Source organism: Syngnathus leptorhynchus, chromosome 16 (assembly GCF_054491065.1).
Source record: "Syngnathus leptorhynchus isolate UIUO chromosome 16, UIUO_Slep, whole genome shotgun sequence".
Lineage (NCBI taxonomy): Eukaryota > Metazoa > Chordata > Actinopteri > Syngnathiformes > Syngnathidae > Syngnathus > Syngnathus leptorhynchus.
Window position 1 is genome coordinate 6,751,711 of NC_141210.1, and position 16,379 is coordinate 6,768,089.

Below are 16,379 nucleotides of genomic sequence, written 5' to 3' on the forward strand. Positions count from 1 at the left end.
CTTGGTAAATGCTTTTCTTTTTAATGAACAGAAAATGTAATCATATTCACCACATCCATAGAATCTGCATTGTTTCCAAGTCACACAAATGAGAAACCCTCAGAACTTAGTAGAAGAAAAAAAATCAAGCATATTAGAAATGATCCATCCATTTTGTATCCATCTTATCCTTATTTGTAGTGGCATTTTCATTTGCCGCTTTTCCTACCCTTGGTGGCGGTCACGTCGCTTTTGGTCTTCTGCAAGCGGGAGAAGATCTCCTTGAAGAGCGCTTTGTACTCGGGCGTGTTCTGACTCAGACGTTTATCCACTTGCTCCACCTGCCTGCTGATGCCTTCCAAGGCTTCTGGCGTTGACGGCGCGTCAGTGAGAGAAGACGGGGAGGCGGCCCCCGCCCCCAAGGACGCCATACTGTACTCTTTCAAGGAAGGGTCCCTGGAGACGGGGCGTGACGTCTGCACCTCGGCGTGGCACAGACTCTCCTCGTCGCGTCGACACTTTCCCAGCAGCTCTTCGTATTTCTCCAGCAAGGCGTGGTACTGCTCATCCACCTCGCTCAAGATGGACATGCCTCGTTTGCGACCCGACTGGCGCCTCCCCGGCGGGTCTCGGACCGTGACGACGTTTAAGGCCGTGTCGCTACAGCTTTTCCTCACGGGGCCTCCCGGTTCACCGGTGCCGCCTTCGCCTCCCGCGTCCGGAATGGAAGTTTCATCCGGCGTGTCAGTCTCTGGGCCGTTGCCGAGCATCGACTCGATGCCGTCCTCCATCAAGCAGGCCCTGGACTTCCTCAGCTGCTGCATCTCTTGAAGCTCCGCCTCAAGCTCACGAACTCGGAGCTGGCAGCCCTCGGCTCCGAGCAGACGTTGCTCGAGGCGGTCGAACTCTTGCAGCACGGCGGCGCACTCCCGCTCGGCCCCCTCCCTCTTGGAGCGCTCGGCGGCCATGGCCGCACGCAGAGACGTCACGATGTCCCTCAGGCGCTCGTTCTCCTCCTCTGCCGGTTCCCTCTCGGCGAGGTCCACGCTGCCGGGGTTTGCCAACAGGAAGCCATCCTCATACCTTCAAAAATGAGGAATTGAGAGATACAAATTTAACATTTACAAATATTTGTAGATTAAAATTTTATTAATGTGGAGTAAACCTCCTTTCGGGGTTTGTGGTCGAGTCATGCGACTTTGCTGATTTAATTTGTACAGTTTGAATGTTTGAATATTTTCTTCTTTCATTTTTTTTTGTCATTTCACTGTTTGCCACTAGAGGGCGGCACACTATTATGCTTAGAACATCCAGTCATAACTGTCACTGGTAGAAAGACTTGTAAATGAAATTGTAACCTTGGCGCAGTGCAAAGTTCTTTGAGGCAAGGAAACGAGTGGACCGTCTTGCGGCGCTCTTTCTTCTCACGAAAGACCCTCAGCTCCTCCAAGGTGCGCAGCTCCTCTACCCGACTTGTCAGACTATCCACCTGACTCTGCAAGGTCTCCATTGTGCCAGTCAACCTGCACGTACAAGCATGCAGAGAGCCTGTTATGTCATCAGCATGGGAGATTTTACTTCTCAGCATACCATACTCTCAACTATACAAGGATTTATTGTTACCCACTCAAGTAGCAGATTTAGAAAGGCTCTATTTGCAAGCTTGATTCGTAGCCTTGAGTACAAGATTTCTCAGGAAAGGTTCAGCTGGCTTATCAGTAAAACATGGTGAGAGTTCATGAACTGATATTTTCAAAAGGTCAGGCTGGCGTGAGGTGCTCACCTGTCTATTTTCTGCTGTGATGCTTTGCTCTCCAGCACCAGCTTCTCATTGGTGATCTCCAACTCCCTGGCGGTCACATCCAGCTGTTCATAAACCTTGGCGTGCTGCTCGTTCATCTCCCGTAGCATCTCCAGCTGCTTTGACAGGTACTGTGAAAATACATGTTGAAAATCAGCTCAGGTATCTGCAAAGTGACCAGCTATTTTTTTTTTTTTTAAAAGCAGGTGATAGTGTTTTGTGTACCTCTATTTCATGAACTTGCTCTTCATTGTTGATGTACATTTGCTGAAGGGAATCCTCCAACTCCTTGTTCCGCTCCAACAGGGTTTTGCCGAGCTCCGCTGCCAAGTGTAAGTCTGATGGGAGGTGAGGAATCGGGCCAACGATAAACAGTGGGGAAATGGCGGATCCAGGAGAATGTCATTCCAAGCAAATCAAATACGCAAAGCTGCAGAACACCAATAAGGCTTTCTAATGTTGTTTATTTAGCTTATCCTGTGCAGGATCACGAAGGGGGGGGGGAACATTGGTCAAGATGGATAATAGAAGCAAGCTCAATTGTAATTAAATTGTCATCAAGACACTTGCTAAAGGACAAACAAATCATCCATCTGTTTTCTAGCACTTATCCTGATCTAGGTCACAGATGAATCTCATCCCATCTGATTTACAGTGAGAGGCTGGACTGGTCGCCAGCCAATCACATGACACATATGAAAAAAAAGAATAAAATCAATAAAATACTCACACTCACCTCCAAACCCAATGTAGAGTATAAGCAAAAAAGCTTGTTTTTCAAATTTCATTCTCAGAAAGGCCTTATTATCAAAAGTGTGAAGAGAGCTTCACACAATGGGAGATGTAAGCAAGAAAGCAGGAGAGTTGTTGGTACATGAGCGCACATCATATGGTGCAAATCATATTAGGCTGGAAAATATGATGACAACATTAACCCAAGTGGCTGAAGCACTAATGAGCTTGTGGATTATGGAGCCTCCACTCATCAGCTCTATTTCTCATGGCTGTTATGTCATTTCACACTGATGTGAAAACAGGAGCCCAGCATGACTTGTCATCGTTGTGATGTACTTAACGCTAGATTGGGCATAGCTCTACGACTTCCAGTTCACATTTCTGCCACTGTTGTTTTAAGCATAGAAATTAGCACATATTGTTTGCATTTAAATAGTCAAATCATTTCAAATGTTCAAAATGACCTCATCGGTCAGCAGATAGCACAAAACATTATATAAGAGCCGAGATCCTGGAGTAAATGCATGCATGAGTACAGAATGGAGGGTTGTGCAAGCAACAGCAAAGATACCCTGGTCTGGACCGGTCTGGGGCTGTCTAGTGCCTAATCAGATCAAGCAAAAAAGGGGTGGGGGGGGGCTTAATGATCTCAGACTTTGGTGGAGAAAAACACTCAAGTGGGATGTTCCTGGGTTGCAATGATGAGCCATAAAGCTGCTTTGGCTCTTTGGGTCAGCAGGTAATCAGGAGCTGGGGGTGTGATGCTGAGGCCAGCAGATCCAATGAAAGCTATACATGGATTAATTAAACTCATATTTTGCATGCAATAATATCGTTTATATATGCGCTAACGAGCCTGCATGTCGAGCACATAAAGATTGATGGGGGGGGGGGGGAATTGCACAGAAAAGCTTCAAATAATTGGCAGCATTGGAAAAGAAGGCGGCTGCAAACACTCGCATCCAATATGATACATTTGCAACCCCGTCGTCAATCAATAACCATTAAGATTAAAGCTCACCTTGCTCCAAGTCATGCTGGTCGTACCACGGCTCCTCTTCCTCCGTGACAAACTCCTCCATCCTACCCGCACGGAGCATTGAGGCTAATTCACCCCGAGGCACCCCCGGAAGTGACAAGACTCACAAACTTTAACCCTCCGTAAAGGGCGTAAAAGCCTTTTTTTTAGGGGGGGGGGGGGGGTAAAACAAAAAGAGCGGTGCAATGATGGAGGAAAGCTTGGTCAATGAGTTGACAACAGTGGGCCTCGATGATTCGAGAGAACAGTGGTGCTTCTCATGTGGTGGTACCACCACCGGGCTTTGATGAGCATCATGCACGTCCGCTCTTACTGTGCAGCTGAGACGTTCAAGGCGCTTGGGAAATGCGATACGCCAAGGCATCCTTTTTGGAGAAACTTTTATTTACATTCACAGTCATGAAACATGGTCATGCAAGCTAGTAAATGACCGTGTTTTATTTTATTTAACGCGGTTAAATATTTGAATTGTGTATCGATCTGTTTATTGTAGGCAAGATTGTTATACAATGGAAAACGTTTCTGGTAGGAAGGTCTAACGAGTGTCCGCTGTAATTATTTTACATATTATTTGCGTTGAGAATTTTAGTAACGAAATTGTCCAAGATGTCTGCTCGTTATATTACATCCAACAAATTAAGAATTGAATTTTGTAGTTTTTACGAGGAGTCATGAATGTAGCACAATTGGAGGTGACGTCACCGTCAACATGACAGCGCAAACAGCAGCGCCTTTCTGCTAATTTTGTTTGGTTAGTAAAGCGGGCCCCAACCTTTTTTTGCGCCACGGACCGGTTACGTGTCAGAAATATTTTCGCGGACCGGCCTTTATGTGAATAAAGATTACATTTATATGAATAAATCATACATTCGTGAGCTGTTCCATAAAACCATATATCTGTACATTCCATGAAAATTGAACGAGTGTTCCGTAGTGTATGCTTAGTGCTCTGGACTCTCACCCCAGTGACTCAAGGTCAAATAACGAGGTTTAGGAGTTAGTGATAGGGTTAGGGTTAGGGTTAGAGCCAGGGTTAGGGTTTGAGCTAGGGTTAGGAATTAGAGGCAGGGATTAGAGCTAGGGTTAGGGCTAGGGTTATATAAATAAATAATATATAAATACGATGAAATAAAATGATACGACTGTTTCTTTTAGTAAGTTTTTTTTAGTTTTTCCTTGCCCTTTTGGGAGCTTAAAATCATCTTATTCTTAGAGAATAATTGTCAATTTGTTTTGTATATGTCTCCACGTACAAAATATACAAAATATTTACAAATAAAAAAAGGTACAAGAATGAATCATTCATCAACAGAACGTTTCTTCCACAGAAAATACTTTGAATGGTCTCCAACAATTGAATCCAACAGCATTTCTGACACTTTTGAGCCAAAACAATAGCATTGTGTATAATTCACATCCATTTCTCCATTGGAGATTTAAGAGCAGAGCATTATGGCTCGAACATTTGGAGCTGAACCTAGTCAGAACGTGCGTTGAAGCATGAGGTCAAGTGAAAAAAACAACAAGAAGGCACTAACAGAGAGAAATTCCACAAATCATTCTGTTCTTCATAGTCGTTGCTAATTAGCTGAGTTTTTACAGCAGTCCGGTCTTTTAAGATATTTCCAGTCTGCTTCACTCTCGCAGCGTTTGACCTTGCAGAAGAACTGCTTGATGAGAGACTTTGCCTCTGTTTTCACTGTGGGCCAACAGAGACAGATGAGGAAGCAAATGTGCATAAGTGTGATATTCATAAAATACAAAAAGGCACAGGGGGTTCTTGGTTTATGACATTGTATCTCTTAATAATTCTCCGTGTAACTCCATATATCAATTTTTGTATCATACTGCCCCCATGTGGCCAAGGTGCAAACCCCACAAGGAGCAGCAAAATAGCCATTGAACTGATGCAAAAAATATCTGGATTCAAATTCAAAGTTCGTATTTGTAAAAAGAACAGTACAGTGATCATTAATAATCGTTTTACCTTGTCCCTTTTTAAGAGTCCCCCCCTCTGCAAGAAGGTGGGACAAATAGCGAGCGAAGGACTTGAAGAGGTCCTACCGACAAAAAAAGAAGGACATGGTTGAGTTAGCATAAGGTTCCTTAAAGGAATCGTAGACTTGCTGAAGAACTTGCTCATCTGGCACACCTTGCTGGCAAACTTCCCCCGAGTGTAAAAAGGGTCCAAGTAGCGGACCACCACGTCAGCCGCCTCTTTAAGCGTCACAGTCATTGGCTCCTTCACGATTCTCTTCTGCACGTCGTTCTTGTCCACCAGACGGCTTCGCTTTGCCGGAGGAGGCTGCTCTGGTATTGCTTCTTCAGCGTGGGCCTGTTTGGCCAAGTATGGATAATCAGAGTGGGACAAGCATTTTAAAACCTGACGGAGACGTACCTCTTGTGTCGCGGCTGCATTGTGCTCTTCTGTTGTGTCATGTCCGAGTGGATTCAGTTGCGACATTTGTGCAGGCGTCCCTCCTTCATCACTGAATTCATCTATGACCCCAAGTCTGGTCTGTGCTGGCATCACACCACCAATAACTGGCTCAATAGCACCACCTTCAGGAGAAGGCTGCTCAGGGTCAAGGTCTTCATCTGAAATCAAGATGCTGGTCTCTTGCTCTTGGCTTTCCTTAATTGTTTGAGACTTGGCAAAATAGTGAGAAATGCTACGAGAATGTTTTGCAGCTTCCTCCAGTTTCTGTTGCTTCTTGCTCCAGGTTCTCTTTGTGGGGCTGCTCAAGGGGGCAGCGTCGGCGGAGTTTGTTCTCGCTCGGATGGATGACGTCTCAGGCAATGGTTTGTCACACCAATTGCTGAGCAGACTCCGTCCAATCCCGCCAACTGAGCCACCGTTTGGTGTTTCCTGGACAGACGCGTTGTCCACCGCCGAGCCGCTCGGCAGTTGTTTTTCAGCTAGTGCGCTGGACGAGACACAATAACCTGCTCCAGCTCTCTTTCGCTTCATCTGGAAGAATGGTAAAGAAATGATTATATGTGAATTCAGCGTGTGAAATGCTCCAACTCACTGAGTAGACTTCCGATGCAGATTTGAACCCGTGCAGGTCTTCGGAAAAGGAAGTAGAAGGGTCGGCTTTGTCTTTCTGTTTTAGCGTGGTCTCGCTACCACTGATGGTCTTCTCCTCGTCTCTTACGGCCGGTGCTTTCTTCAACTCGGACACCTTGATTGCAAAGTGATGGTTGTCAGTCTCGTCCAAACCTTGTTTTATAAAGCAACGTAAGGATGTAGGTATGCATGAAAACCTTCTTTAGTATTGCGGCTTTGTACAAGTTAGACGACTTGCTTCTCTTGAACACCTCATGTTCAATATCCACAGCTAAAGACAGACCACTGCAGTGAAAAGAGGAAGAGCACAATTCATTATAATTCAATATAATTCATTCATACATTTATAATACTGCTTTTTTTTTTTACTGAACTTCAAGCAGATCATAAAAAGAGGGCAACAACACAAAACATATTTACCCAAAAGAGTCGTCTGCCCCCTGGTGGCCATACAGTGCCTCTTGCAAGAGTGTCAGGCAATGCTCTCTAGCCTGAAATGCAATTTACATGACTGAATATTGTCCTTGAACAGAAGAATGAACAATAAAAAAAAATAAAAATACACATAATAATGTCCCGCCAACCTAAATACTAGCTTTAAGATTACGGCTCCAGCGATTATATGATTTAAAAGTCAGTTACATGCCTCCAAAGCAGTAGAAGACTAAAACACAGATGTATTTTTATTTGGCTACATTTGTTTGCAATCAACATCTCCATCTCTCAACTTCCGACACATGAGTCACTGAATTCCAGCAAAGAATGTGTTTGTGGTGTACCTTTACTGGGAGCTTGGGGATCCGCCGACTGTTCGCCTCTTCCAGTGGGCAGTCGGCATCTACAGCAAGATTACCAGAACACGACATGAGCCTGAGGGGTCCTCTTATTAATAATAATAATAATAATAATAATAATTTACCTGGAGGAATAAAGTCATCGTTCCCATTGTTAAGTCCCTAAAAATAAAACAAACTATGAGATGAATGCAAAAATGGCCGACTGTCACTGTCCAATGTCAAATATTGTGTAATATTTGCACTTTTCAGTGTTAACTGCAAACGGCGTTCGATGAATCGTGAATCAAGCGAAGCTGCCCACAAGTTGCAAACTGTCCGACCCAGCTTCAGTTGTTGAGTAATATTTTTTTTTTTCTCCATTTACCACAGCTGGCTTCACTTAAGGGGCCCTAAAATGCCAACAGCCGTTGAAAATGTGTTGAGAAGCAAAACACATACAGTCCACATCCAGACAATTCCAGGATGGGATCCTGCAAACATGTTTGTATGTAGCTGCTTCTCAATTACCTTCCTCATGCTCATCTGCTTCCTGAAGACATCAGAGAATTCCTTTTTCCTCTTGGCGTCGGCGTCGTCAATAGCGCTTTCTTCGATTTCGTCATACCTATGAAGAGCACTCAATGTCATCAAATCAAATGCAAAAAATCAACATCACAAAAGTCAACCTACCTCTCAAAGCCATATCCCTTCCTTCCTCCTCCGTAAAGCTCTTGATCGAACCCGAACGGTTTCCTTGGTTCTTTGCTTGGAGCGGCGATGCTGGTGCTGTAAGCCGCTTCCAGCTGAGCTCGCACGCCTTTCGGGTTGGAGCAATAGTCGCAAGCACCCGCGCAGTCCGGCGGCTGGTCCCCGAAAAACTTGGAAATGCTAGAATGGCGGCAACTAATGGGAAGACAGGAAACATATTGAAGAGTTAATATAATTCTGACCTGCTTTGAGTTTGTTGATATTGGTCAATCTGAAACACAAAGTGAAAATAATTGTCTTTTTTTCTTTTTTTTTTAAATGCCGTCTTTGTTTTCTTCCCATTCCACTCAACATTCCATTGTAACGTGGGACTGACTTTGGGACAATTGACAACAGGCAGTTTAGCTCCGCCTCCGTCCTGCTTTGGAGTGAAGTTGCGCTACCAAGTGGGGGAAAAAAACCAAAACAAAAAAACACTTCAATCAAAATTGAAAGGCAGCTCAAGTACATTTCTTGGACTAATATTTATGAGTAAAAGATGCTCCTCTCTCACTACTAGTTTTCCCACTTACCTAAAGTTTGCATTAAGGAAAAACAGGCAGCACGTGTTATGCAACAGACGCTCTTCACAGCGCACAAGCACGCATGAACAAAGGCGGTGCTGGGAGCCACTTTAACAACATGCAGACTACCTTGCGAGAAAGCAGGACGCTGTTAACAAAGCCATGAGAAAACCGAGAAAACGCTCCCACTAAGGAGGTGGGGAAAGAGAGACGCACACAAAAAGACTCTTTGCTTCTCCCTGCTTGGACTGAAAAACAGCTTCGGAAGAAAAACAAACAGCAGTAAGTCGTATGATACTCACAACTAAAACTAAAGTAGGTGAAACTTTGTGAATTTCTCCTTGCAGATAAAAATAATCTCTCCTGAGATCAGTATGAGGGCTAATTTTATGCAGCACCTGAGGAATTCTGGACGATGAGGGTCTTGTGCCAGCAAGGAAAAAAAAAAAAAAAAACTGACACTCAGGTAAGAATGTCAGGGAGAAATGTCATGTCGTCAACCTGTCTGCTCACGACTGATTTGTGGCATTTAAAGAACGTCTCTTTCCTGTTTTCCTTCTCACTTTCCTTTTTAAAAAAATATATATACATGATGACAGAGAAGGTAAACAAACTGCATTTGAAGCAAACTATTTGTAAGCATTCCTACAATTTGTTTATCGTTGTCTCTCATTAGGATGGACCCCAAAGAGCAAGCAGTGAGTCTTCTAAGCAAGATTTGGGCCAAGCTGCAGAATTTGCCCGATGCCGACCCCGTCGATCTCGGGGCTTTCCTCATCCTTTTAACATTCATCTGTGAGTCTCCTCAAGTGTGAATAAGAATCTGGATTGTAGTCAAGCTGATTTTTTTTTTTTTTTTTTGCTCTCCTGCAGTGGTGGTTGTTGCCATGGCCGTCCTGATCTGCACGACATATTGTTGTTGTTGTTGTTGCAAGGCTAAAAAGGAGGGGACTAACCTTTGAAGATCTCAACTACACCCAGCTATTATGTACACTACTTATCCTCATTAAGTTACTTTCAACCACTCATAAAACGTAAAAACTGGTTGGCTATCATGCCTCAGCAAGACGACCTGTTTGCGAATGTGGCCTGGCTAGGTGTGTCCGAAGAGCGAGAAGAAGCCCAGCCCTCTTTGACAACTCAACTGACAGCGATGTCCTAACTTGGTGCCAAGCCACTTGATGGAGTTGAGTCAACTCAGTTGACTGTCAGGACAATCGACATTCCTTGAATCAAACGTCTCCAACAACATCACTCCTGGTTGGAGGACAGGACACATCCAAACCATAATTTAACATATATTTATTCTCTGTTTTCTCTAAGATTTCTCTGCTGTACATAAAAGGAAATGAAACCAATTAATTTCTGACTAAACCTTATGCAGCATTAACGGGGAAGTTAACCCAAAATGTTCTTTGTTAAGATTGCCGGTGACTGTGCTGAGCCGTAATTGGCTGCGACGTGATTTACGGTCAAGAGCAAGTGGCAAAATGGCCGCCCCCTGAGACGCATGAATTTTCCTGCGACACATACGACATATTATCCTAAAAAAAATTCCCATTTGACATGTCGCCGATGTATAAAGCAAAATGGACATTTACTGGAATAAAGCGCGATGAGCCAATAGACAATGTGACATCATCACTTACCTTTCCTGTTCACAAAAACGAACCATGGCGTCAAAGTCTGTTATGGCCGTGTTGTCTGATTCCTTTGCATAACCTCGTTTGTCCTGTAGGGAAAAGTCGCACCATTTAAATGATTGTGAACTTATGATGACATCAACAAAAGTTCAACTTCTATTTTTTTTTTTTAACTGCAATAGTATTTGCTGCTATACTGACCCTTTTCCGTCGCACCTCCTGATTGATGAGGAACAGAATTTGATCCTTATCTTTCCGGGAGTAGTAAATGCGACAAAGAGATGGCAGTCCATCTCTGCCTGCTCGCCCAGATTCTTGGTAGTAGCTGGCCATGGATTTCGCGAGGTTCCAATGGGCGACGAACCTGTGGTAATAATGGACAGGGAAATTGAGCTATCGCTTTAAAAAAAAAAACACCCAAAAAACTCAACCTACAGATTTACTGCTTTACCTTACATTGGCCTTGTCGACACCCATACCAAAACTGATGGTGGCTACAATAACCACCACTTTTCCCGTCATCCAGTCAGCCTGGGCCTCTGTACGATCTCCTGTCTTCAGACCTGAACATAAGAAAACAAAAAAAAAAAACTTACAATTTAAGTCTCTGCATACCGCCCATAGTGGAAGACTTACCAGCATGATAAGGCTTTGCCAGGACACCGAGTTTGGTAAGCTGGTAGGCTACAGTTTCACAACCTTCCCTTGTCCGACAGTAGACAATACCACAACCCTGTCCGAAAACATAAGTCACGTTTCTGCAGGACCAAATGCATTCATTTCCCAAATCATCCCCTCCTATTATTTTGGCCATTATTATTATGTAAGGGAAATATAGTTTCAAAGTAAGCTCGTGTGCAGCATGGGTGCTGAAGAGTACAGCTATACTGAAAATGTCTATGTATTCATGAATTAACTACCAACCTGTGCTTTTGGAACACCACCAAGTGCCTTTTTAATGAAAGCATGGAGATGATCATAGGGTTTTGGAAGAAACTCACTGAAGATGACATCGTAGTGCAAATTACTGCGAAAAACTGGCGTAGTAAAAGACAGCGGCTGATGCAGCTTCAGGGACTGAGCAATGTCCTCTTGGACCTTTTTAGGAGCTGTTGCTGTGAGCGCTATACAGGGAATGCCTGGCAAGCGAGCACGCAGTTCGCCCAGTTTGAGATAGTCTGGTCTGAAATCATGACCCCATTGGGAGACGCAGTGAGCCTCATCCACTGCCAGGTAGGACAGCAAGCCCCGGGAGCACAAGTCAGTCAGGTAAGGCTGGAATGATGGAGAAGCTACCATCTCTGGTGTAATGTAGAGGAGCTTGAGCTTTGGGTTTGTACTCTGCAAATCCGTAAGAATCAACCGGCGCTCACCTACTGCGAGTTTAGAGTTGATGGAGCAAGCAGGGATGTTTAGAGCTCTCAAGTGATCCACTTGGTCCTGGAAAGACAATATGAAAACAGTGGTGAGTGGGAAATAATTCTAGCAGATTTATTTCAATGTGGATGATGAAACCAAACTGACCTGAATAAGAGCAATTAACGGTGAGATAACCAGAGTGATGCCTGCCGCCAATACAGCAGGTAACTGGTAACACAGGGACTTTCCTGCGCCAGTCGGCATGCACACAAACACATCCCTGTCGCCTACAGGAAAACACACCATTAACCATTCTAAGAACAACTTGTCATAAATGTTCATATCCATCGTTATACCTTGATAAGAAACTATACAATTCCCCCTTTGTTTTGCAAGGGCTAATATCGAACAATGAGCAGAGATTACTTCACAACTTCGTCGCTGCGCTTGATTTTTAACTTACCTCGGATAACTGCATTGATAACATTTTCCTGCACTTTCGACCTGAAGCCGTCGAACCCAAAATGGGTATTTAAAGCTTGTTTTAATGTTATTGTCGTGGCTTGCGACTCCATTAGCAGAACACGGTGACAGCGTCGCACATTGATGACATCATAGCTGACCTATATATAACTTCTTTTTTTTATTTTTTTATTTTTTTTCGAATCAGTGAAGGATTTAAATTAAATCATTCTGGTACTTAAAAATAATCACGGGACTTTATAATGAACAAAAATGTTTATGGCAACAAAAATAATCAAGCTTAAAGATTTTTTGATTACACTGGTCTACAGGTATTTTCAACGCTGATTTAAAATGTCTTTACTTACCCACCCTATGATTTTTAAATATGCTTTTTGACAGCATGGTGAAACAACGGCAATGTGTTGACTTAAACAAGAGACGGTATCATCATCATTAACTCTTTTTTTTATTCAGTGTATGATGACAATTACAGTACATGACAATGTAGATAGTACAGTTCTCCTTCCAAACACCAAATATGTGAGCACACCTTTTGATTTTGAGGAAAGAGGAGAGTAGCAGCAGCAGCACAGAGAGTGGTCACGCCTTGAAACTATTTGAAAGCACAAGAATGGCAGCATCGTTGATCCCTCCCAGTGATTTGAATAACTTTGTCACCTTTGTATTCCTTAATATGATATCTACTGGAGATGTTGAAGGAAAAGTTGTCCAGGTAGGAAATCAACCCCACAGGCAGGATGTGGCGCAGAGACATTGGGGATTGGCGTCAAGGGTCCTTATCACCAGATCATTAATGATCTCCACTGTGCCAAACAGTGGGAAGAGCTTCTCATGGAAGCACTCATTATAAGTATAGATGTGGGCACGCCGGTCCACGTCATAGAAGGACAGCTGGCCACCTTCGTAGTCAAGGTAGATACCCACTTTTCGAGGGATGAGGCCCGCTGGCAGTGCAGTAAAGGGCACGGTGAGTGCCTTAAACTCAGTGCCTCTCTCCAGACGCAGGGTCAGATAACCCGTGTCGGTGTTGAGGGACTTGAAGCCTTTCCTAAGAGCGGACTCCTTGGCCACGCCCAGGCGCCAGTCTCGCTCACCCACCTCCGCCTCCCAGTAATGGCGGCCCGATTCATAGCCTACCATTCCAACAGCGCACCACCAGCCATCAAAGCGCTGGTGGTAATTGGGAATATCTTTCCTCTCAAACCCACAACGCATCTTCTTATCATCACCAGAGATGAGAAGATCAGGATTGGCTGTATCTTGGTTCAGAGTCACTTCCACTGACACGAGACATACAATTCTTATATTAACAGCAAGATAGGCTGGGTAAGGTTTACAGTGATATAAACACTGATGGAATTAACACTGTACCTGCGGCGTTTGTAATCCAATCCCACACTGCCAAAAAAAAAAAAAAAAAGAGAGAATTTTATGCATGTGAACATTTGAGACCCCCTAAGGTGGTGTTATAATAACAAAAGGCCACTGACCTGGCTGAGGAATGTATGAGAGAGCACCTGAAATAAAATAAATGCAACAAATTATATGGTGGGAAAATAATCATTAAATATGTTTTTACTCAAATATTAAACATAATATTTTGGGTTTACCAATTTTTGTTTTCTGCTTCCAGATCAACCACTTCTGCGGTATGATATCCTGCAGGTACAAAATAAAAGCTCAGTCCTTGCTGGGGATGTTTATCCATTTAAAGATGTACAGACCTTTTCTGAATCCTGCAGCATCACAGTCCACATAAGCAGCTCCATGGCACTCAGAAGGTTTGGCACACGGCCCCAACGCCAGGCTGACCTTAAGTCCTCTAGGATGTTTGCCACTGTTTCCCCAGGCTGAATGCTTTGCTACATAACAATCAATAATAATGGTTAATTTCTGGGGTTATCTAACTATACATAATACATAATAATAATAATGGTTAATTTCTGTGAGGGGAGGGTATCTAACTATGGGAGGAACACGCTGCTTGCCTCAGGCTGAGCTTTCAGTTCTTTCATCCATTCAAGGAGGCCTAACTTGGCCTTTTGCATGTCCTGCTGCTCAGAGAGATCACACTTTTTGTCACAATCAGTTTCCGGCCAGCCATCGGTCTGCAAGGCCCTCGTCTGTGGATAAAAAAAAGACACCCGACATGGTATTGTGAGTAGAATTTGTACAAAGCACAGAAGCAATCCACCAATCCCGATGGATACTTTCTCATATTGCAATGTACATTTTACCCAGACAAGTACCTTTTTTTCAATCATAGAAGCCCATTCAAGCATAAAGAACCAGCAGAGAGGAGTTGGCCAGATCTCATGCTGGTTCCAGATGAGCTCCAGGACTGATGAATCCTTCATTGAGCACAACAGAGAAACAAGTGGGCGGTGGCTTTAGTGAAGACAAAAACAATCTGAAAAAAATCTGTTTACCAAAAATAGTGTTTTCTATACTTTGATTTAATATGTGCTTTTATGCATGAACAAGTAGTCATGAATATTACTTATCATAGTGATCATATAAAATATAACACTCAGCAAAAGATATAGCTGTAAATGATCGATTTAGCCGAAGCGACAAAACTACATGATGATTTATTGTTATAGCACCTTTAAAATATGTTGTCAAACATGGCTTGTAATTACTACGCTTGGTATATAAAGTACATTCAATTGCACCTGGCATACTCGACCAAGATCTCTCGCCAGTTCAATAATGACTAGCTGGTCTTCATCCAAGTTGTCTGTCATCTTCTTTTGCTTAGATTTCACATTAGATGCCTAAGAAAAAGCTCAGGATTAATTGAGATTTATCTAACACACACACACACCCTAACACACACACACACTAACACCAGTATGTTTTTACAGTCACTAGTGTTTGTGTTTTATCCAGGTGCAAGTTAGTGGGAAAAAATCAAGTTAAGCAACCTTATCGTGTCAATAAGAGGTGTTTTAGTTGACTGTGTTGTAATTGCTGTCTTACATTCAAGTCAAACTGGAAAGGAAGAATTAAGGATTCTGATTGTAATGATTACTTGTCAGCAGAGAACAAAAGCCATCCCCTCTAGGATTTGTGCCATGGTACACCTTGTCACTTCATTTCACTACCTTGTCACTTGAGATGCAAAAACACCTTCTCTTTTTTTTTTCTTGTTATTTTAAGAGTCAATTGGCATGCCGTGCAGTGAATTTAAACTGCAGTGAAAGCACCATTTTGCAATTTTAATTCAAAATCTAAAAGTGACACTTACTGGAGTAATTGCATGTTTAGTTTTGAATTGTCATAATGATTGTCATAACATTATTTTAATAGTATGCAATTGTTTTGTCATGGTTCAATCGGAGTGTGGGTTTTAGTCAGGGAAATCCAATTATAAGTTACCGAACAGGGTTAAATGCATCAAGGTGACCCATGAGCCCAAAACAAATCCAGTTTAAACATTAAACACTGTTGCACCTTGTGGACTTGCGTTACCTTTATTTGAACGGCCAAGTTTTTGATAGGTTCCACCATGAAGTGAAAACACTGCAACATCTTGGTTCTCAGTGATGGGAGACGCGCACGTAAGATTCGTAATGTGACGATGCTGAAAGAAAATACAAAAAATATGTATTTGCATAGACTTTTTTGAGAAATCTAGAAAACAAATCAAATTCGGGAATGTTCGGATTAAAAACACATCATTCTTGTTAATCTGGTAGGAATTAAAGTGCAATTCTGTTTACCGTGCCCGAGCGAAGCTAGCAGCGTCAACATACCTCACTAGTTCACTGCACCAAATGCGCAGTTAAAATAAAATATGCAATTCCTCCACACGATACAATATCTATAAGACTTGCACAAATGACATTTACGATGCAAATTTGGTAGTAAAACACAAATACCTGTCTTGTCGCACAGCAGGTGAAGCAGTTTCCTAACCTCGCCCAAAAAGATGAGAGTTGCACGATTTAAAGTCCTTCGACTGTGCTGCAGCGAGCGTCCTTGTTTACAGACTGACACCCCGCTCTTCGGAAAACTTCGGCTTTTCCCGTCGATCGCCAACCCGACTGTGGGTGCAGTCGGCAGCCATTTTTGTAAGGTCGCCACTGGGACTGTGCCAGTATTGTACTAATTTAAAAGTAGATGTAAATATGTATTATATCTTCTAATTTTCTCATCCTCCTAATTATCCTTGTTCAGAATGGGACAGAAAATGTCCTCTGTTTTGGAATGACCAA

General features: G+C 43.1%; 3 protein-coding genes and 1 long non-coding RNA gene across 4 annotated transcripts; 1 reads left to right on the forward strand and 3 right to left on the reverse strand.

Moving 5' to 3' along the window:
- Nucleotides 1-5: 5 nt before the first annotated feature.
- On the reverse strand, nucleotides 6-3,823 carry cdr2l (cerebellar degeneration-related protein 2-like). The gene is made up of 5 exons (XM_085933704.1): nucleotides 3,537-3,823; nucleotides 2,006-2,118; nucleotides 1,763-1,911; nucleotides 1,338-1,502; nucleotides 6-1,062 (listed from the first exon to the last, which is right to left on the reverse strand). The coding sequence occupies exons 1-5, from the start codon at nucleotides 3,613-3,615 to the stop codon at nucleotides 189-191; spliced, it is 1,380 nt and encodes a 459-aa protein (XP_085789830.1). The 5' UTR covers nucleotides 3,616-3,823; the 3' UTR covers nucleotides 6-188.
- Nucleotides 3,824-4,033: 210 nt separating this feature from the next.
- recql5 (RecQ helicase-like 5) lies at nucleotides 4,034-12,278 on the reverse strand. Its single transcript, XM_085933703.1, has 18 exons — nucleotides 12,137-12,278; nucleotides 11,839-11,960; nucleotides 11,239-11,754; nucleotides 10,951-11,047; nucleotides 10,766-10,877; nucleotides 10,516-10,678; nucleotides 10,321-10,403; nucleotides 8,091-8,303; nucleotides 7,929-8,025; nucleotides 7,544-7,580; nucleotides 7,404-7,462; nucleotides 7,045-7,115; nucleotides 6,822-6,909; nucleotides 6,587-6,739; nucleotides 5,953-6,525; nucleotides 5,707-5,889; nucleotides 5,542-5,614; nucleotides 4,034-5,253 (listed from the first exon to the last, which is right to left on the reverse strand). Exons 1-18 carry the CDS (start codon nucleotides 12,246-12,248, stop codon nucleotides 5,135-5,137), a joined length of 2,871 nt encoding a protein of 956 aa, XP_085789829.1. The 5' UTR covers nucleotides 12,249-12,278; the 3' UTR covers nucleotides 4,034-5,134.
- On the forward strand, nucleotides 8,572-10,286 carry LOC147044484 (uncharacterized). The gene is made up of 4 exons (XR_015068475.1): nucleotides 8,572-8,953; nucleotides 9,019-9,137; nucleotides 9,348-9,466; nucleotides 9,545-10,286. It is a non-coding gene; the product is annotated as an uncharacterized LOC147044484 (long non-coding RNA).
- A 317-nt stretch (nucleotides 12,279-12,595) lies between the features above and the next one.
- LOC147044485 (uncharacterized) lies at nucleotides 12,596-16,213 on the reverse strand. The gene is made up of 10 exons (XM_085934086.1): nucleotides 16,044-16,213; nucleotides 15,634-15,745; nucleotides 14,835-14,936; nucleotides 14,409-14,510; nucleotides 14,148-14,282; nucleotides 13,884-14,021; nucleotides 13,770-13,818; nucleotides 13,650-13,676; nucleotides 13,531-13,557; nucleotides 12,596-13,439 (listed from the first exon to the last, which is right to left on the reverse strand). Exons 2-10 carry the CDS (start codon nucleotides 15,691-15,693, stop codon nucleotides 12,880-12,882), a joined length of 1,200 nt encoding a protein of 399 aa, XP_085790212.1. The 5' UTR covers nucleotides 15,694-15,745; nucleotides 16,044-16,213; the 3' UTR covers nucleotides 12,596-12,879.
- Nucleotides 16,214-16,379: the final 166 nt, after the last annotated feature.

Bases quoted from the DNA above. Each gene is read 5' to 3' on its own strand.
- LOC147044485 (XM_085934086.1), bottom strand. From the start codon at position 15,693: ATGTTGCAGTGTTTTCACTTCATGGTGGAACCTATCAAAAACTTGGCC. The intron at 14,937-15,633 runs GTAACGCAAGTC...GCTTTTTCTTAG, and splicing joins ACTTGGCCGTTCAAATAAAG to GCATCTAATGTGAAATCTAA. The intron at 13,819-13,883 runs GTCTGTACATCT...TTGTACCTGCAG, and splicing joins TGCTGCAGGATTCAGAAAAG to GATATCATACCGCAGAAGTG.
- cdr2l (XM_085933704.1), bottom strand. From the start codon at position 3,615: ATGCTCCGTGCGGGTAGGATGGAGGAGTTTGTCACGGAGGAAGAGGAG. The intron at 1,912-2,005 runs GTACACAAAACA...GTATTTTCACAG, and splicing joins AGCAAGTTCATGAAATAGAG to TACCTGTCAAAGCAGCTGGA. The intron at 1,063-1,337 runs GTTACAATTTCA...TCATTTTTGAAG, and splicing joins GAACTTTGCACTGCGCCAAG to GTATGAGGATGGCTTCCTGT.
- recql5 (XM_085933703.1), bottom strand. From the start codon at position 12,248: ATGGAGTCGCAAGCCACGACAATAACATTAAAACAAGCTTTAAATACC. The intron at 11,755-11,838 runs GTCAGTTTGGTT...TTGTCTTTCCAG, and splicing joins CGTTAATTGCTCTTATTCAG to GACCAAGTGGATCACTTGAG. The intron at 6,740-6,821 runs GTTTTCATGCAT...TTTGCAATCAAG, and splicing joins AAGCCGCAATACTAAAGAAG to GTGTCCGAGTTGAAGAAAGC.